General features: G+C 43.5%; 1 protein-coding gene across 1 annotated transcript in view; it reads left to right on the top strand.

The window, feature by feature from the left end:
- Window positions 1-21,569, top strand: part of PDZD2 (PDZ domain containing 2) — a gene marked incomplete at its 5' end in the record, with an annotated part of 238,404 nt that overhangs the window by 191,387 nt on the left and 25,448 nt on the right. Inside the window, 11 exons of the mRNA XM_082836165.1 lie at window positions 1,442-1,587; window positions 5,140-5,259; window positions 6,068-6,182; window positions 9,040-9,113; window positions 9,257-9,482; window positions 10,465-10,582; window positions 12,226-12,358; window positions 16,618-16,699; window positions 18,152-18,186; window positions 18,907-19,054; window positions 20,310-21,115. Of these exons, the coding sequence (XP_082692291.1) occupies window positions 1,442-1,587; window positions 5,140-5,259; window positions 6,068-6,182; window positions 9,040-9,113; window positions 9,257-9,482; window positions 10,465-10,582; window positions 12,226-12,358; window positions 16,618-16,699; window positions 18,152-18,186; window positions 18,907-19,054; window positions 20,310-21,115 (2,003 nt within the window). The remainder of the gene's footprint in view (window positions 1-1,441; window positions 1,588-5,139; window positions 5,260-6,067; window positions 6,183-9,039; window positions 9,114-9,256; window positions 9,483-10,464; window positions 10,583-12,225; window positions 12,359-16,617; window positions 16,700-18,151; window positions 18,187-18,906; window positions 19,055-20,309; window positions 21,116-21,569) is intronic.

Raw genomic sequence — 21,569 nt, 5'->3', positions numbered from 1 at the left:
CAGAGAAAAATCCAATAAAAGAATGAGCAAAGAAAAAAATAATAAAATTTTCTAGTAGTCCAATTAAAAAAGTAAAAAGAAGAAGAAAGGAATGAGCAAAAGACTTGAACAGCCTCTTTACAACCTTAAAAAAGAAAAACAGCCAATGAATACTTGAAAAGAAGCTCAATCTCACTAGTCCTCAGTGAAATGTAAATTATGAACCACAGGGAAATACCATTATATATCCAGCAGAGTGGCTAAAATTAGAAAGACTGACACTGCTAAGTGTGACAGGGAAGTGGAATAGCAAGCACTCACACACCCTGGTGATCCTGCGTGGTGAAGGGGAACATGTACCTGTAACCCAGCCACGCCTCTCCTAGGTACATCCAACAGAAACGTCACAGAATGTCCAGTAACGGTATATTCTAGATCGGGGTCAGCAAGCTTCTGCCCACGGCTGTATTTGTATGGCCCACAGATAGAAACGCTTTCTACGTTTTTAATGCATTGTAAAAAAAATTTTAAAGAATGTGTGACTGAGACCATTTGTGACTTGTAAGGCCTAAAACATTTACTATCTGGCCTTTACGGAAAAAGTTTGCTGACCCTTATTTGGAATCTGAAACTGGAAACAAATCAAATGTCCATCAGCAATAGAATGGATAGATAAATTGTGCTGTGTTTATTCGATGAAATAGTATGCAGAAAGGAGATGAACAAACCATTGGAATGTAGCAACATGAACGAGGAGCCCGATACCAAAACACACATATTGTATGTGTTCATTTATATCAAGTTTGAAAATAGGCAAAAGTGATCTGTGGTGTTAGAAGCTGGGATGATGGTTACGCTTGGGTGAGGGGGTTAGTGGCACAAAAGGGGATTTGGGGATCTGGTAATATTCTATGTCTTAGTCTGGATGTTGGTTATTGGCGTATTCATTTTGTGAAATTTCATGGAACTGTACATACACTTAATGATTTCTGCCCGTTTCTGTAAGTTGTTACACTTTAACTAAACATTAGTTTCAATAGTCATTGCTATACATGGAAAAAGGCATCCCCCAATCATGGAACTATACCAACCACAAAGTGATATGCCTCCAGCACTAAGAAGTCGTATACTGATAGCATTCTCACTATTGCTTATTGCCTTATCAACCACAGCTACATCTTACTTGGATGAAACATACACATTGCCCTTTTTGAAGCTGTTCACTTCCAAAACGAGCACTTTCTTCAAAGCCTGGCATTACGGCCTCAGCACACACCAAGCTTATGCAGGGCTTGATGGTTGAGTGCAGTGAGCTGGGTGCTTTGAAAGTACTGAAGTATTCGACACCAGGCCGTCTGAGCCACCATGAATGTGGGTGGAAATCGACAAGTTGATACCTATGCATGCTCTTAAGGTTCTCTTCATTCTGTATCGAGTCATGTTTCCCCTCTGTTTTTTCAAGGGGGTGTGCACCGTCTAGAGTCTGTTGAAGAATATAATGAGCTGATGCTGAGAAATGGGGACCCCCGGGCCAGGATGTTGGAGGTCTCCCGAGATGGCCGGAAGCACTCTCTCCCCCAGCTCCTGGACTCGACGGGCACAGCACAGGTAGTGCAGCACCGTGGAGCCCCTGGCTTTCTTATCCAGTCACAGTTACTTGGTTAGGGATGGAAGAGCATGTTTCCAGCCCTGGGTCTCCAGGTTTTCTTTTATTCTCTCCGAGACCAGCAGGAGCTTCCGTGCCCTGAAGACCTGTCCGTCTATGAGGCCCAGGGGTATTCAGGACTAGAAATATAGCGTAGTCAGTGAGATCTATCCAGGGAGGCTAGAAGGAAGTAGTCAGCCTAATATTTGAAAATAAAAGAGAAGGAAAAAAACCTTGATCCTCTTTCTACTGTGTGTTTTGGAAACGAGAGCTGCTTTCAACTGCCAGGAGACAATGGCGCGTCATGGTCTGTGGTAAGAACCACCATCTCTTGTTTAGTGGGTGTGTCATGTGTCAGCATAGCCTGGTGGGTGGGTGGGTGTGGGGACGTGTGAGGGACGGAGGCGGTTGGGTGTGCCTGTGCTGTGCCTGGGATGCTACCTGTTATAGAGTCATGGCTCAAACAGCCAAGGTCAGAATAGGCTGCCAAGAGGGGTGAGGAAGGTGGGGATGTTGACATTCCAGGGCCCATCCCCGCCAGAGCTTGGGGCTCCACAACCCTGCTCAGGGGCTCGTCCTCAATTCCATCATCCTCAACCCAGTAGAAACTGGGTAGATGTCTCATAACCAAGTTGGAGGCAGGCTCAGTCTCTGGGGAACTTGTGGAGTGTCTTTGAGCCCTGGCGCCATCAGCCAGAGCACTCAAGAGGAGTCATTGGCATCTTGTCCCCAGGCCTGCAATGAAGTAGAGATGGAGGGAGGAGGGTGTGGCAGTAGTGTCACCTGTAAGGGTGTTGAGTTCTAAAAGACCTGTCTCAGGGCATCTGGGTTGGGCCCTTGCTTTTCGTGTTTCACCTTTTTATAGGTAGAGCAGCTGAATCCCAAAGAGGTTGAGTATTTGGCTCCAGGCGATGCACCAGAATCCCTGTGCAGGGAGTTTTGCCTGACCAATAAAATTAAAAAGTGCCCGTGTTTCCGAGGCAGCTGCGGATTAGGCTGCCTTGTGTTGAATCCCCCCAGTGGCAACTTGAATTGGGGCACCGAGCAAAAGCAGAGCAAAAAACTTGCATAGGGCCTGGTTAGAGCTCCTCCAGACCCGTGTCTGGAGACAAGTCTGTGGCCTGTGCAGAATGATCCAATTGGATCAACAGAGGCGGGGGGAGATCAAGAAGTCATAGGAGAGCCGCGTTTCAGACGATTTTAGTTAGTGAGGAAGGTGAGAGCAGATCTGCTGCCATCATGGCCAAGGATGTCCAGCGCTGAGGTGCTGATTTCCTAACTGACCCGCGGAGGAAACCGGACCGTATTTATAGCCCGGGAATACCTATTTCTTCTAACCAGGCTTCTAAGAACCAGGAAGCACAGGCTAGTGAAGATTTTAAAGAAGAAACTTTTTTTTTCTTCAAGTTGTTCTTTCCCTTGTCTTCTCTTCTTATTTTCTGCCTTTTTTTTTCTCCCAGGATTCACCTTCCTTCCTTCTTTCCTTCTTTCCTTCCTTCCTTCCTTCCTCCCTTCCTCCCTCCCAACCTCCCTCCCTCCCTCCCTCCCTCCCTCCTTCCTTTCATTTCTTTTCTTTTCTTTCTTTTTTTTCTTTCTTCCTCTTCCTCCCTCCCTCCCTCCTTTCTTTTCTTTCTTTCTTTCTTTCTCTCTCTCTTTCTCTCTTTCTTTCTTTCTTTCTCCTCTCCCTCTACTAAAAAGTATTGTCTAGAATAGAGCTATCCAGTAAAACTTTCTGCAGTGATGGAAATGTTTTATGTCTGTACTGCCCAATATGGTAGCCATGTGTGTCTTTTAAGCACATGAAAAGTGGCTAGTGAGACTGAGGAGTGCATTTTTAATTTTAATTCATCTTAATTTAAATATAGAGAGCCACGGGTGGCTAGTGGCTGCCATATTGGACAACAGAGGTCTAAAAATGTAGTGGGACCCCTGAAACTCTTCAAGAGAAGAGTGAAGCATGCTGGCCTCTGGTTCCCAAAGGGGAGATGGAATGAGATGCTGCTGGAGGTTGGTGATCAGAGAAAGAGTTCCCTTATGAGTCTGCACATGAACCTCTGTATTTGAGAGCTATGCCTGGCTATTCCCATGACGGTTTCAGTAAAAGGGTGGTAACCTGGCCAAGCCAATGTCATTTTTTTAATGAATCAGAGTCTGGGAGGCCAACATGGCTGACAGATAATTTTGTAAAACAGCAAAATACAATTGTTCTAAGTTGCCAAGAATACGAAAATATCATTAGCAGATATCTGATTTCTAACTTTGAATGTAGAATATGCTAATTAAGGATAAACTATTTTCTAGTGTCTCTTTTCTCATATTAAACATGAAATGATTTTTTAGCATTTTTTGTTTATGCTAGAATATCTGTGTCATTTAAGCAATTTATTATTCTAAGAAGAATAGCGGGGCTTCCCTGGTGGCGCAGTGGTTAAGAATCCGCCTGCCAATGCAGGGGACACGGGTTCGAGCTCTGGTCCGGGAAGATCCCACGTGCCACAGAGCAACTAAGCCCGTACACCACAACTACTGAGCCTGCGCTCTAGAGCCCGCGAGCCACAACTACGGAACCCACATGCCACAACTACTGAAGCCTGCGTGCCTAGAGCCCGTGCTCCTCAACAAGAGAAGCCACCGCGATGAGAAGCCTGTGCACCTCAACGAAGAGTAGTAGCCCCTGCTCGCCACAACTAGAGAAAGCCTGCACGCAGCAACGAAGACCCAACGCAGCCAAAAATAAATTAATTAATTAAAAAAAAAAGAATAGCAAGGAGCTAGATTGTCGCAATGCCTTAGCAAGAGATTCGTTCAGTCTCTTGTTATAAATAGTGCACCCTGCTTACACACGTGGATGTGGTGGGTGATGGACAGGAAAAAGAGATCGAGATTTTGAGCTGCTGTGTGCCAGGAAGGGAAAGTGTGGCTTGTGGGAAAGTATTTTATTTTCCAAATGTGAGGGATTAGAACTAAAGCTGCTGCAGTCTCTCAGCGGGATCTTTTATACTAAATAACAGTTGTCTGGGTTTGCGGTTTGGGTTTTATAAGAAACAAGGGCTTGCTGAGTTTTGAGTGAGTGAATTAAGCTTAAAATGGTGAGATACTTTCTAACCATGATTGTGAACTTGGGGTGGGGCGAGGGTGACTTCCAAGGGAGAACCCGACCAGAGGATGGTCATTCTGTATCTCCAAGGCCTCTCGGTTTCCGGTTCCTATCTCTAATCCAGAAAGCGAGAAGTAGGATCTGTGGAGTAGGGTCAAGAAAGAGCAGCCCCAGGTGGTTGCCAAGCAGTTCTTTGTGTGGGGGGAAGAAAGCATGACAACCAGACACAGTTGGGGCTGTTCCTTCAATGTTCTTTATAATAAACTTCATTTAAGCCACTGGACCAGATATGGACCAGAGGGCAATGGCTGTCTAACACAAAAGACAACTGAGGTTTTCCAAATCTGAGTATATTTTTATGCCAGAGACCACAGCAGGATGAGTGAGACTACCTCTGACCTCATGTGCCGACTTCTAGGAATACCACATCGTGAAGAAGTCTACTCGCTCGCTAAGTACTACTCAGGTGGAATCTCCTTGGAGACTCATTCGGCCGTCGGTCATCTCTATCATTGGCCTGTACAAAGAGAAAGGCAAGGTGAGCTCCCTTCTGTACATTGTTTTGCTCTCCAGGTAAATGTTAGCATATATGTTTTAAATGGTTACTTTTTAGTGTTGTTTTTACATGAAATAAAAAGTAAAAGGTATAAAGAAGACTAGATTGGTCTTTGGGTGGATTTGATTGGATTCCCTGGCATCCTTTCCTGTGGGCCTCCAAGTGACATCATACCATAGTTGCCCTTATGATTTCCAGAGTCACCACCCGGCAGCTAGGGCACAATCAAGGGTCGGGTAAATGCCCCAACTTTTACCACTATTGAAAGAAAGTCAGACCCTGCAGCTTCAGAGAATAATCCCAGTTATCCTTTGGAATGAATTTCATGGCATTGCCATTATTATAAGAGGAATAACATAAATAATTTGATATTATGAAAATACCAAAATATCCATTTTGATATTATACAAAAACAAAAGAATAAAACAAATATGGCGCCTGCACAGTGTGAAATGACTCTCGTGAGCTATTAGTGGATCCATGTGAAATTGACATCTTTGGAGATCAGAGATTGTCAAATCTAGCAATTTCATGTGTTTACCTAAAACTTTCACCCTTTAATGTAATGCATAGCTAGCGCAATGCAAATGGATCGGAGGAGGGAAATGGTGAAGGGAACACAGATTTGACTTTACAGCTAGTTAGCTTAACTCTGAGCCTGTTTGGGAAGGACACCTCAGTTAAATACTACAATGAGAAGGGTGCCCTCAGTGAAATACTGCAATGGGAAAGGATGCCCTTAGTTAAATACCACACTGACAACCTGGACCCCCACCTCCTTTGCGTGTAGGGCCTTGGCTTTAGCATTGCTGGAGGTCGAGACTGCATTCGAGGACAGATGGGGATTTTTGTCAAGACCATTTTCCCAAATGGATCAGCTGCAGAGGATGGAAGGCTTAAAGAAGGTAGGAGAAGGCCTCTTGGTGGTCCTCAGTGCCAGTGAGCTTTGATTCCAGGAGAATCTGCCTCCTTGCAGGATGTGAAGCAAATGGCACAGCAGCTAAGTCTGTGGGCTTGGTAGTCAGGTAGACCTGGGCTGAATCCAGCACTTACTACATCATGACCTTGGACAATTGATAGAACCTGAGCTTCACTTTCCTCTGTTGTAAACTTGGGATATTAATACATACCTTGAGGAGTTGTTGTGAGGATTAAATGAGACATTATGTGAGAAGTGGCTTGATATTTTTATTTGGGTCTTTAAATGTCTGTCTTGTCCCCTGGGTGTTTGATTGTGTTCCTTGCCTTGAAAATTCCTGAGAGTTTGCAGTGCATTCTCGCTTCGGGACTGGAGTACAGAAACATCTTTTACACGTTCCATAGCACCTACCATTTTGCACACATGTAAACATACTAGATAAGCACTTTTTTGCTCCCAGCTTTATTGAGATATAATTGATAACTGCGTGTATTGAAGGTGTACAACATGATTTGACACACATATATTGCAAAATGATTTCCAGACAAGGTTAGTGAACACCTCCATCACCTCACATAATGACCTTTTGTGTGCTTGTGTGGTGAGAACATTTAACATCTCTCTTAGCAATTTTCAAGTATATAGCAGTCTTGTTAACTGTGGGCCCCATGCTGTACCTTAGATCCCCAGAACTTGTTCATGAGTCCTGATTTATCTCCTCCTTATTCCATACTTCCTGCATGGAATGATTGAATCACACTATTTCTAGTTACCTTCAAAAATGCTGTGACTGTTCAGTTCAGTTGGTCCAAAGATAGGTGATGTTGTGTTTAACTAGCTTATTTTCTTAAAACTGATTAAGAGTGAATCGGAGCCTCCTTTTTTGTAGGTAGAGCAATCCCAGAAGCCTGTGTGCTAACGATAATCCGTGACCGGGCTTAATTTTTTTTAATTAATTTATTATTTTTGGCTGCATTGGGTCTTTTTTGCTGCTCGTGGGCTTTCTCTAGTTGCAGCGAGCGGGGGCTACTCTTTGTTGGGGTGTGTGGGCTTCTCATTGTGGTGGCTTCTCTTGTGGAACACAGGCTCTAGGCATGTGGCTTCAGTAGTTGTGGCACGTGGGCTCAGTAGTTGTGGCTCACAGGCTCTAGAGCACAGGCTCAGTAGTTGTGGTGCACGGGCTTAGTTGCTGCGTGGCATGCGGGATCTTCCCGGACCAAAGCTTGAACCCGTGTCCCCTGCATTGGCAGGCGGATTCTTAACCACTGCGCCACCAGGGAAGCCCAGGCTTAATATTTTGATGGCAGAATATTTATTTCTGTCTCAGAGGAAGGGTTAACTCCCAGGTGGTGTTTGTGTCTAGTTTCACAACAATATAAAATTTTAGCCAAGCATTTTTATAATGCATGTGCCATGTGTTCACTTGATTGAAATTCATCCTGCAATGCCAGTAGAATGGAACAAAGTGGAGGGGAAAAAAAAATCGATAGGAGAGGTTAACAGCACTTGCTTCTCCTAAATACTGTATTTTCATATGTATTCGCTTACAATAAATAGAAGTCATCAGAATGGATTTTCAACCTGTTGGATGATCTGTCTTTTAAGTAATCTTGCAAAGATTTTTAAGGGCATGAGCCATTATGTTAATATTTCTACCCTTTGCCCAGGTGGAAACAAACCAAAAACCTCGCCTAGTTGAGTAATCGGTTATACCAGGTGATTTTTAAACAGATTATTTCACTTAGTTTACAACTTCTGTAATTGCATTAAAGAGAAGGCACATAACAAATGGGTGGGGTACTGCTACCTTTTTAAACTCATATACAGGATTCCTTTAATGGAATACCCCACGTGCTCCTGGGATTGGTTGTTCGTGAGAGGAGAAAATGTGTGTTCTTAGGCTGCTTTGTACTTTGTTGTAAGTAAAGGGGAGTTCCTCTTCTGTACCATACTGCTGTGCAAGGTTCATCTGTTCTTCTCTCCTGCACATCTTTGTAGTGTTTTTGATGAACTGCTATTCCCCAAAACAGACCATGTCACAAGAGTACAGAACCGGAAACTAGCTCTGTTAAGTCAACAGGATGTCCAAGTTCTTTTATGTTCCCAGCAGACACTATCAACAACTTGAAAAATGACCTGTGCCTTCTTGGAGTTGACGATGAGTCCAGGATAGTTTGAGGGAGAAGAGAGAAAGAGAGCGAGAGAGAGAGAGAAAGCAATTTGATATTAGTCTACAGTAATCTCTTAGAAGCGTATAATAACTAGCCAGCTTAATGACTGAGAACCTTGAACACCATCAGTAAGACCAGGCATCTAGACTATGGGGCTGGATGTAGACGGGGGGCTGCCACTCCTAAATAATATCTCACGAGTTTTTTTGTCTCTATCATTTAAACCATTTTTCACACGCCATGTCTTTCTGCAGATATAGGCAAGGCTTCTCACATGTTACGTGTGTTTGGGCTTCACTGCCAGTGGGTTTAAGTTGTAAAACAAAAACTATAAGAAAAGACTAGGAATTCAGTTTTTGTAGTTTGATCTCGAAATGTAGAACATCTATTATCAGACTTGGCAGTGGCTAGAGAATAAGATCTTGATGCTTCCCACAGTTGTTTTAGTTAAAGATGGTAATATAGAATTACTGCAAAAGAATATGCATTGTCACTTATTGTCCCATTTTGTGACATTCCTTGGAGCTAAGCTAATGAAAATAGATTGGAACAATAAAATTCATCTTATAGAGTTGTAAATCAGGGACCATATGGTATCTTATTCTAGTACTGACCAAGCAGATTCCAGTAAAAAAACTTGATGTTAATGTAATTCTCAAATTTGGTCACTAGGGGATGAAATCCTAGATGTAAATGGAATACCAATCAAGGGCTTGACATTTCAAGAAGCCATTCATACCTTTAAGGTAAAGACATTCTTATTGATCGCCTTTGTCTTCTTTGTTTTTCTTTATTTCTTTCTGGTTTGGGTTTGGTGTTTTTTTTTTTTTTTCCACCCTTTGATAAAAGGACAGCCTGAATGTTTTAGCCCTTCCTGTTGTTTTTTCAGCAAATCCGGAGTGGATTATTTGTCTTAACGGTACGCACCAAGTTACTGAGCCCAAGCCTCACACCCTGCTCCACACCCACACACATGAGCAGATCCAGCTCCCCAAACTTCAACACCAGTGGGGGAACCTCAGCGGTGGGTGCCGATGAAGCCAGTTCTTCGTCCCTGGGACGAAAGGCCCCCGGGCCAAAGGACAGAATTGTCATGGAAGTAACCCTCAACAAAGGTGATACCAGCTCTTCCTCATTTTTGTTACATTCTCTCAAATAATAATTTGTAATCTGTTCTTAGGTTAATTTTTTACGTTTTTTTCTATGAATTGCTCCTTTGGAACACTCTGCTACCAACAACATATGTTATTCTCTACATGGACAGTGGGATCAAAAGTAGAGATTTTAGTCATTTTACTAAAGTGAAGGGAAGTTACCAGTAGCACGATTTTTTAAGCTCTCTCCAGATGAGTCACGGTGTGTCAGAGACTCATGTGAAAAACATCACTGACTAGCTTAATTCTAGGGCTAATAAAACATTTTAAAGAATGAAGAATATAGTCAAGAATACAGTTAACACCAGTAACTGAAAGTCCTGGGTGACACCAAATGTGTACTTTGTACTTTGTTGTAAGTAAAGGGAGTTCCTCTTCTGTACCATACTGCTGTGCAAGGTTCATCTGTTCTTCTCTCTTGCACATCTTTGTAGTGTTTTTGATGAACTACTATTCCCCAAAACAGACCATGTCACAAGTGTACAGAACCGGAAACTAGCTCTGTTAAGCTTTTAATCTTTGTCTCCTTTTCCTCCCCACCAGCTGTAGAAATATGGTGGGCAATTAAATAACCAAGAGGTTAGTTGCTAAAAAGAGAGGCGAAAGAAAACCTAAAGTTGTGTGTGCAGAATAGAAGATATTACTTGGACTCTGCCTATTTCCAAAAGCAGCTTCGAGGAGGCTCTTTAGACTAAGAAGAGGATGGATCATTGATTGAGTAATTCACAGTCCATAGTTAGCCCCTGGTTCTGCCGTGGACTCATTAACAGAATATGGCCCTATTGACAAAGAAAAGCAAAATTTGTATTCTGAGTCTGGTCCAAAAATAAATGCTTATTGGTCAACATATACATTAATGCCATTTCAGATCACTTAATACTGCTTTTCAGTTTTTGTTGCTGTTGTTTTTAATTTTGTTTTCTTTCAATGACGCCTCCCACAGAGCCCAGAGTTGGATTAGGCATTGGTGCCTGCTGCCTGGCCCTAGAAAACAGCCCTCCAGGCATCTACATTCACAGCCTTGCCCCTGGATCAGTGGCCAAGATGGAGAGCAATCTGAGGTGGGTTGTAAACCTGAAAGTTTAGAGTTCTGGTGTGTTTGTGAATATGCGAATACATACATATGTAAGATACCTGCGCTGTTACATTCCCCTGTGGGATTCTGAGTGTTTCTATTATTTGCGGTCATATAGCCAGGATTACAATCAAAAACATCTCCAAAGATGAAAAGATAATATAAATGAAATTTGGTTGAATTCAAGAACTCCAGATCTTGGCTGTCCCTACCAATTTTGTTCTGTTTGGACTCAGAAGTTCAGTCTCAGAAACCTGACACAATACAACTCTATATAGATATCTATGATTATCCAAATATTTTCTTTCACTTTTATATTCATTTATGTAAAATTCATAGGAGATACTGGGAACTTCTCAAAATGGTTTCAGAATCACTGGATACAAGAGAGTCCGGAAATCACGCCCTTGAACAGGAGGCCTTTATTATTAAGTACAATCTCCTGAACCTTTCCTGTTGTTTTACTCCTTTTTAAGAGGTGACGTCTAGATGCTTACTGTCTGAAATCACCACGTGTCTGATTTCTCAGTTCGGCTAGTTGAGTTGTAGATTGGGTATTCTGTTTATACAAGAGAGGTTTAGGTATTCTATTATATAGTAATTGCAGTGGGTCTGTGCCCACCTAAACTTCACAAGAATGTACACGTATTGCACGAAACACTCTGTGCAGACAGGATCATCTTTCTCCCCTCGAAGTTTCTAAGTCCTTGAGCAGTTGAGGAATTGACAAAATGACATTCCTTGAGGTTGCCATTTTGGGGTGCTGTTAATAGATTATATTATGTTTTTAGTTAATCATCAGAGTGAAGTTCCATACCGAAAAAAATTTAGCAAATCATCCAAAGTACATTAAAGAAAATATACTTTTAGAACCCAAGGAAAAAAAATCCTTTAATGACATCCCAAGATGATGTTTCTTTCTTGAATGGTTCCATATGTCTGGAGCCTGCCAAATGAACATTCTTCAAACCCCACATAAAGAGTCTTTGTTCTCTCGTACTGAGTTCTCTCCCTATAATTTCAAGTCAAAATGGGCATCTTGTCCCCAATTTCTCATTTGTTCAAATTTGAAACGTTTTTACAAATTCTTGGGTAACCTTTGAGCTTCAGATATTTCCTTCTTAAATTATATTACAATAATCATTTCAAGATGGTAGGGAAAGAGAAACTGATGGTGGTCGAGAGACTGTCACTTGATGATCAGAAGGTAGACAGACCTGAGATCAACAGTGTGTGACATCTGGGTAACCTCTCTGAGCCTGTGGCTTTATCTACATAATGGGAATAATAATACCTATTCAAAGCATAGTTATGTAAATCTCTCTGTATAGTGCCTGGCGTATACTATGTGTTCAAGAAATGGTAGCCTTCATTGTTGTCCTTATTATCAATTTTATTTAACTTTACTACTTCTGAAAATGCAGATAGATATGCGTAATGGTCTTTGTCAGTTTAAAACCGAATGTGTTTATGACTGTGTTGCTTTTTTATACGTATGCAAAGATGAAAGGATGTCATTTGCTTTGTTAAAGTATTCAGAAAAGATTTCATATTATAAACCTCTCCCAGAAGGAAATCTTGTAAAAAGCTAACTGTTACCGCAGAGAGTTGATCATGTTGCCTCCCTAGCCGCGGAGATCAAATCCTGGAAGTGAACTCAGTCAACGTCCGCCATGCTGCTTTGAGCAAAGTCCACGCCATCTTGAGCAAATGCCCCCCAGGACCCGTTCGCCTGGTCATCGGCCGGCACCCTAATCCAAAGGTGAAGTATTTCATACTCTCCTGAGTATGGGAAGACAGCTATTTGTCCAGTAGCAATGACACACATGTTCCTATGCCTACTCTTTGATGAGACAGTTCACCCAGCTGGGGATGGGAATCAGCCTGTGGCCACACAGTGACCAAGGTAACTGATACACACGGGAAATGAACCACTAATCTAGACTTCTTCTCTCCACACTCAGAAAATTTTATTAGAAAACGTTGACAATATGTTTGGTGAATTTAAAATTTGTGGAAGGTAGGAGTGCTGCGTTCTGAGTAACCCCCAGCTGATTGTTCGATTTCTGGTGAGATACTTAACCTCTTTGGGTTTCTGCATCCAGAAAATCTGAGAGCAGTAAACTAGGTGATCTGTCCAGGCCATCCTTGACCTGAGCAAAATACTCCGGTGTAATTAGGCTTAAGAGCCCACTAATTTTTTTTCAGCATCAATATCACATAGTTGGCCCATACTAACTTGCAGATAATCATAGCCCCCGTGTCGTTGGCCTCTGCTATTTACTTGGTTGTATCTCTTCTACTTAATTCGATTGCTTTTAATTTTTTAAGCTAACCACAGGACACTTTAGCAAGTTCAACTCAGCCCACTTCGAGCACTAATTTTTGTTGTTTTTGAGCACTCCAGGTAAAAATCTTTTAAAGTTAGCCTATCTCTAACATGGTAATCAGGTTGTATCTTACAAAATTTGACCTTTCAACAACTCAGAATGCTTATTAAGAACATTAGCTCTTCCCATGCCCGTCATGTGGCCACCCCTTTTGTATTATTTGTAGTATTATTTGATTACATCCTAAATGGTCCCAGGCTGCTGTACTGGATGGACTCTTATGCCATTTTAAGAGTAAGACGTCTGTGCCAGGAGACCTGGTTGGTCCTCCCATGGGCCACATCTGAGATTTCTTTAGTGCATTAACTTTATGGGGTCATTTTCACTGTCTCGGTGGTGTTCATTTGTTGACCAGTTTCCCCTGTACAAATAAGCGCTATCCAGCCATGACTCCAGGCCTTGATTGGGAAGGTGATGTCAACCACAGTGCTTGAACAACGATTGCCATCAGACTGATTCAAACTCAACCCCACTACTTTCTTTCCCCCAGATCGTTTTCTCTTGTCTACGAGCATTCTTTAAAATGTCTTACATTAAAAACTGCTTGAATAAATATCATCAATAGAAAATCAAGTCCTGCTTCCTCCACCTTTTTCCATTTTTTCTACTTGGCACTCCCCATTTTTCTCCTTTCTGTTCTATAGTCCTGACTTTCCCTTAGAATCTGTTCTAGTTTGTCCCCCCGCTGTCCCCATGAGTCTCTCTGGGTCACTTTTAACACCACTTTGCCTCATAGTCTCAGCTCCTCCCTCCGGGGTCCCCCCTTGGATTCCACTACCCACGTGGCCACTCCTCTCACCTTAGGGAGCAGCCCAGCAAGCTGTGGCTGACCCAGCACATCCCTCAGCAACATAGAAAATTAAGTTCTCCGTGGGCTGCAGTTGTTGGCTTCCAGGCATGCCCAACTTCAAAATCCACTCCAACCTAACACAGGTCATGATTTGTTCGGAGGTCTGCCTAATCTCAGCCCAAAGCGTCTGCCTCATTCGCCAGTACAATCAAACATCAAAATGGCATTCCGGTGCAAAGCATAACAGTCCTGGTGGACTGGTGGTCTGTGATCCCGTGGAACACATGGGTTGACTCATGTTTCTAGCCGCAGTAATATGGTCGTCAGGATGGTGCTGGAGATGTGTCCAGTGAAACCAAATTTCAGTATTTGTTTGACTGGATTTCATGTTTCCGCCTAGGTAAACATGGTGTTCTTAGTTGTAACATCATACTATATTTTCCTTTTGGTCAAGATTCCATTTTACGTTGAACGTATTTTTGTACCGCTTATCCCAACATTTTATGCCAATAGTACATTTTGATACTAAATGTATGTGCCTTCTCAGTTTTCATGTTGTTCCAAGAGAAATACCACAAGGATTTTCTTTTCTTCTGTTTCTCATAATGACTGGAGCAGTGGCTGCCCGATTGGGATATTCGAACCCTCCAGGTCTAGACAAGCTAAGATCTAGACCTGCTCGGGTGGCAGCTTCTAGCTTACGTGAAGTAGAAGAAAGTAACAGAGGCTCATTATTAATGGGTCCTGCGGCTTTCTAACTTTTGATTAGAGTTATCCAGGAGATCTTTCACTTGTTTCAAACCCCAGCCATTTTTTTTCCCCACTCAGAAAAATAGTTGTGAATATTGAAAGTCTAATATCAAGAAAAATTTGCAACCTCTGTTTAATGGCTCAATTATATAAAATTACTCTTTGCTTTATGAAGGTATGTTGGGGGCGGGGAGATATGCCTGTGTGCATGTGTGTGTACATATTTATTTCCTGTGACGACTACTGGAGAGTGTTACATAAAAGCTATGATGTGATGATGATTTATCTGTTAGGTTAAAGTGTCTTGCTGAATCCTGTACAGAAATATTTATTTACTTCTTAAGGCAGATTGCAAACTCCAAATATTTTTTATGCTAAACGTTATTTTAGTACACAAAATGACCATTCTACATTTCAAATATTCTTTAAAAAAGAAACTATACAAGTTGCGTAGTTGTTTTTTAAAATATCTCATAGTTCAGCATGTATCAGGCTTTTTAAAAATCTTCCTACGAATAATTACAGTTATGGATAACAACTGATGGGGGGTGTGGAAATCCATGAGTTTACCATGCTACCAATAAATATAGAAGGAAAAGATAGTTACCAAATCACCGTTTTGAAAACTTCATCGCAATTATTGATTCAGCAAGAATCATCAATGATGCTAAAAGCGTTGAGTGGAAATATATTGGGAAGCAGGATACAGACGGAGTTTCACATTGTCTCCTGACAGATTACTCGTTAATGACGACGACAGTAGCAACAAATCCTGTGGAGAGATCTGGTGAACTCACCCTAAACAAGCGGTCAAAGTTAGCCCCAGTCATGAAGCACACTGACCCTGAGTGCCTCTGCGATGCACTGAGAAGGGAAAAGTTTTTGTAGTTTGGTAGTTTTTCTGCCCCCAAATGCATAATGTAAATCTAAGCAGGAAGAAGCTATCAGACAACTGCTAACTGAGGGTTTGAATTGGCCTGGTTTCTTTCACATTGTCAACACCAGGAAAGACAAAGGCTCAGAACTGTTTGGGGTTAAAGGTTGCTAAAAAGACGTGAGACCAGGACCCTGGGTTGCCTGACCGCCACCCTAGCCCCACTGCGCCCTCCCACCACCACCCAAAACATTTTTTTCTCTAAAGCATTGCTAGGCAAGGAAGTTGACGGGTGACAGGCCACTAAAGGTCCACCACAGATAAGGAGCTTGCACCAGAATGTAAATCGGTCACATCACTGTGCACACAGTTTAACTCAGTTGACATTTTTCCCCTCGCGAGACATCGATCAAAGAAGCGGAGCGCTGATTTGCCTTCTCGAGGAAAATCCTTATCTCCTCCCAGCCTGGCGTCAAACTTTCGGTGAATTATTTCCAGCCTAAAGACACACTCTGAGTGTCTCTGAGCATTTCTGAAGGATAGTGTTAGGAATGTGAAAGGTATATTAGACGGTCGTTTGTATCAACATTAAATTTCCTGAGCATGATAATAGTACCAGGGGTATTTAAGAGAAGGTCCTTGTTTTTAGGAGATACTTGCTAAATTATTTACAGGTGAAGGGTCACGATGTCCGTAACTAACTCCCAGATGGTTTAGTAAAAAGTTATAGGGGTGTGTGTGTGTGTGTGTGTGTGTGTGTGTGTGTGTGTAACGATGGAGCGTGAGTATAAATGTGGCAGAATGTTACAAAATAGTGAGTCTAGGTGAAGAGTATACTATTCTTGTGCTCCTCTTGAAAGTTTCACCTAAGTTTGAAATTGTTTAAATAAAGTTTAGGAAAAAAGAATTAGAAGTGAGTGTTCTAGAGAGAGGCACGTATCGGCCATGTTGTTGGTAACTAGAGCTGAATGCTTTGCTTCCTGAACTTGGGAACCCTTTGAAGTTCTTGTTTTGAATACATTGTTTGAAGCAATCGTTAACCCAGCCACACTACCTTACATGCCCTGATTTATTGCTTCAGGGGGTGGTCATAGTCTTTGGCCCTGCAGTTTTCCTCTTTGTCTGCACTCCAGCCTCTGACTCTGGTCCTAGCTACTTGTATTGGGGAAAAATAAATAAATAAAATCGTCTAATTTGTGCTTTCTGTTGACAACCAGGTTTCCGAGCAGGAAATGGATGAAGTGATAGCACGCAGCACTTATCAGGAGAGCAAAGAGGCCAATTCCTCTCCTGGCTTAGGTACTGTAATTGCACATCTTCATTCAACATTCAGAAGAGTTTCTCGTTGAGTTCCCCCCAGGGGCACCCCCCTGCCCAGTATTATTGGAGTCTTGGTAATTATCACATTTGGCAGAAGTAGCTGTCAAAGAGATTCCAGGCTTTCTCTTTGCTGCCGCTGCTGCTTTTGATTTCTGCAGTTATTTAATGTGCTGTATTAAAGTTCCACCCGTGCATGCTTCTTACACTGCTTTAAGATAATTTGCAGAAACGAGTGAGCAGCATTTCAGGTGTTTATGTGCAATTCATTTGAAATGTTCTGGGTGGAAATGAAGTGCTACCCAAATACCAGCTGTTTTGGTAGACGCAGGGAGGGTACAATCCATCCAAAAACCTGGGATTTCTTTATATGAATTAAAAGTTTCAACTCAAGGGTAACAGAGGCTGCAAAAAATCATGATTTCCCCCTTCTTAGGTGGAAAGTTCAACCAGAGAAAGGATTGAGGTAGTAAGAATTTTATATGAATTTAAAATATGAAACTTTGCATCAAGTTGGAAAAGTAATGTTTCCTGTAGAGTGGATCTCTAAAGGGGCTCTGCAGACATGTCTGAACCCAAGATATTAAGATTGATGTCGGGAGGAGACTGAGGCATGAGTTACTGGTTGTCAGAGGCAAAGGAAGGCATACAGTTTTTTGGCAACCGTGGAATACCCTAATTATTTACATCCATAATTAATATGTTGAAAGTAGGCATAGCCATAATGGGCTCTTTGTTCAGCTAACTCATTCTCCTGACCTGCCTGAAGGCTGTCCTCTCATAATCCCAACATATCCATTCAGTCAGTTATAAAAGATTTTATGAAGCCATGATCCTCAAGCCCAAGATCTTTTTGCTCATGGAATATAACTTAAAGCCTCAATGCTGAGTCTTTTTGTCCTTCAACTAAAAACTAAAATAGATATTCAGCCCTCTCCCTCATTCTTCCATGAGTTTTTTGGGCTGGTCTTCCTTGGTTCATTCATCCTTCTATCCATTTATCAAATATCACTGAACACTTCCTAGATCCTAGTGCTAAGCCCTGCAGGGCCAGATCACCGATAGGTAGATAGTCGAGGAAGGAGATGAGATGCATCCACTTGTAATTAAATTATATTGTGCATATGGAAATTGGTATATGGGTAGTATAAAACATTTTTGAAATTCAGAAGAAGTTTCTTCCAACTAGGATCATCATGGAGGTAGCCGCGTCTGAGGGTTTGAAGCATGAGCAGAATCTTGGGAGGTGGGACAGGATGGGGATCAGGTACCTAGGTAGACTGCACGCACGTCCATACGCACGCACGTCCATATCCACGCAGCGAAGGTGGTTTTGTTTAATATGATTGGCTCCTTCTTCTCCAGTTAAGGAGGTGAGCCTGTCCGTAAGGATTTGAGCTTCAGTGACAATATGGTGAATTTCTCCCCCAACAGGTACCCCCTTGAAGAGTCCTTCTCTTGCAAAAAAGGTGAGTCAAGACACACTGCTGCCTCGCTCAGCTGGCCCACGAACCAGTTCCTGAAGCCCATAAGTCAAACTACAGATCCCAGCCCATATTTCTGTCCATGAGTCATTTTGGCCACTTTACACAGGAAGTGGCAACAATGTTCATTAGAGAACAAGTATACAGATGTGTGTTTATTAAATATTCATCCAGGAAAAGAACAGAACAACAAAATAAAAGAACTAAGCTACACTTTGAAAAATAGCTGCTTCATAATAAAGGGGGACCCTGGTCAGTTTGCGGGAGGGTACCTGCAACTTTAAGGAGAGTGTGGAATCTTTCTCAGGTGGACGTTCCCAAATGCCAGTGGATCAGAGAACAGGAGTCAAACTCTCCTATTTTGTTGTTGCATCAATAGGCCGAGCCAGTGCCTTGGAATTCCATTCTACTTCCTACCTCTTCCTCCAGTGTTTCTCCTGGGATGGTTGATGTTTTGCTGCTGTGGCTTTTCTGATCACAGCCAAAAAAATATTGCTTAAAAACATTGTCTGGCAGCCATTGCCTTTTAATGCATTGTTTAATTTCGCCATCCTAAAGTAAATGGAAGTAGGTGTTTACCATCAGAGCTGTTTTGAGTGACCACAGATGAGAACAAAGTGTTTTCGGGAAGATAGGATGCAACTACTGTTTAAAATAATCTGCTTCTGGTGCAAATTCCTCATCCCGCACTGCCTTCTTCAACAGGACTCCCTGATCTCCGAATCTGAACTCTCCCAGTACTTTGCTCACGATGTCCCAGGCCCGCTGTCTGACTTCGTGGTGGCCGGCTCCGAGGATGAGGACCCCCCTGGAAGTGGCTGCGGCAGCTCCGCGGAGCTGCCTGGCGCCTCCCGTAAGCCATGACTTTTCCGATTCCACGATGTGTTGGTTTATATGTCACGGTGCTGGGATACGCAAAGAGAACTGGAAATCACACCTCTGGTTGAGTAGAAGCCACCTTTCTACCCTGGCTAAATTCAGAGTTTGCTCTTGGGAAATGCAGCCCACTCTTAGTGGCTGGCCCCCCACTTCTGTGGTAAATGGGCTGGGCTGACGTTCTGTACCCGCAGTGTTGAAGGATGCTGAACCACCCCCTTTGGATGGTATTTACACAGTGTAGTCTTGGAATTTATGGCACCAAATCGTGGCTGGCCACCTGATGGCCTTACGTTTTAGGGCAATCCTAACCAAACTCCTTCCCTCGCTAGGCCCTAACTTAATTCTTTCAAAGAGGGCAGTGAGTGAAAGATTCAGAACTTAGACGTTATCAAATAGGGGTTTTTAGAAAAAGACCTCATTGATTATTTTCTCGGTATAATCTGAAATAATGATCTGATGTGAACCATACTGACTTCTCATTCCTGCCAGTGTGGTTTCCTTCTGCTCATTTCTCCTGTTTGCCTAAGAAAATCCCTGGTGTCAGGCGAGGCAGATGAGAACCCGTCTAGCTCATTTGGAGCACGTGATGTGCCTCCTCTGGTCTCTGATAGAAAAGTTGCAAGGCGGAAGCACATGTAATCTTGCACTACATTTAACGAGAAGCGGAGAGTTTGCAGAGCAGCCCACGCTCTCCTTCCCTTCCCAGGTTGGAGTTTATAAATCATGTGTAATCTCAGGCTTCACCGTGCCCGTTAATCAAGCCCCACCTCCAACTTTTGCAGATGAAGGAAGGACCTCAGGTGATAAGAAGGCCCAGGTGTGCAGGACCCGTGGGTCCCCGGGCATCCTCCCACAGAGGACTATTCGGCGGCAGCATTTACGTCGAAGTCAGTAATGTGTTAGACATCACGGATGTTGACAAGTTAATACATTTCTGTCTCTAGGCAGCACACATGTTTAAGTGAAACAAACCAGAGGTTAAGATATTTTTAAAAAGTAGAAAAACAAAAAGGGAGACCAGTAGGAAAAGGAGAGAGGGAAGCCAGCTCTCTGCTCTGTGGAGATCCCGAGAAACCGTATCATTTCAGCCTGGTGTCCAGTAGCCAGAAGGTGTGTATGTGGCATTTGTGAACGTGGAAATGCTCGTGTGTAATGAGGGGTTTCAGATTAAAAGACCACGCCAGATGGGAAGATGTTTCATTCAACTTTTCTTTCCCCAACCCCGCCAGCTCACAAGGAACCAGGAAAACCCAGGGCCAACAGCCTTGTGTCTCTAGGAAGTCAGCGGGCCTCTGGGCTCTTCCACAAGCAGGTGACAATTGTCAGGCAAGCCAGTCTTCCCGGGAGCCCACAGGTCCTCCGAAACCCTCTCCTCCGCCAGAGGAGGGTGGGCTGCTACGATGACGACGCCAGTGATGAAGAAGAGTTTGATGGCGAAGGGGACTGCATTTCCCTCCCGGGGACCCTCTCAGGTCCCAGCAGGCCTCTGACAGACAACAGCTCTACATGCGTCTCAGCGGCCTCTTCCAAGGTCACGGGTATCAACCAAGAGGCACATCCCCAGAAAACCCTGGTCAGCAAGGCCTCCTCGGTGCCTCTCCTTGGCAGCTCGCTGGACTTACAGGAGAGTGTCCCAGGAGGCGTGGGGGACACCCTTTTACATGCGGCCAACCCGCTGGTCCCTTCAGAGGCCCCCGAGGGGAGCCCTGGCTGCCTGGGGAGGAAGGAGCTTTCAGGATCGAGGAGTTCACCCAAGTTGGAGTGCAAAGCCGGATCAGGCAGCCAGAGTCTGGCGAGCACGGACAGCCCCAGTTCCCTCCAGCAGAAGAATGACAACCTGGGGTCCAGGCACAAGCCAGTGGCCAGGGTCAGCCCAAACCACAAGAGGCCTGAGGCTGAGGCCAGGCCCAGGAGCTCAGGAACGGCCGGCCTGACCGATGGAGCCAGTGACCCGTGTGGTCCGGACTTGAACGTCCAGGCCGCTTCCGTCAAAGTGGCGCTGACTGGTGATCAGCCAGGAGGAACCGTGGAGAAGGTAACTGGTTTCTCTTAGTTACTTGGGATCTAGTGAGTATTATATGAATGAGTATGGAGCATGCTGTAAAGCATGCGTTAATCTGTCTGAAAGAAAGGACAATGATTGGAGAATTATCTTTCAATAGAGCCGTTCATTTCAATACTCAAACTGCTTGGGAGCCTGGTAATACTACGTCACCAGGTTGGTGCGGGGAGGTGCCTAGGTACTGAGTCGTGAGATCATTCGGCCAAAAGATAGAATCGCTCTCTTCCCTGTACACAGGGCCTGCGGCTGATGATGGAAGGGCAGTGCTAGGCCAGTGGAGGAAACCCCTGGGTCTGGTACCGGCTTCTCCACTGACTAATTGGTGGTCATTTGGGCAAGTTAGTGCATCTTCCTGAACCACAGTTGTCTGGCCTGTAAAATAGGGATGGTGCTGTCTGCCCTGATCATCTCACAGAGTCGGGGTGAC

The sequence above is a fragment of the Leucopleurus acutus genome, assembly GCF_964270905.1.
Source record: "Leucopleurus acutus genome assembly, chromosome: 3".
Taxonomy (NCBI): domain Eukaryota; kingdom Metazoa; phylum Chordata; class Mammalia; order Artiodactyla; family Delphinidae; genus Leucopleurus; species Leucopleurus acutus.
This window is presented reverse-complemented; position numbering and strand designations above follow the sequence as displayed.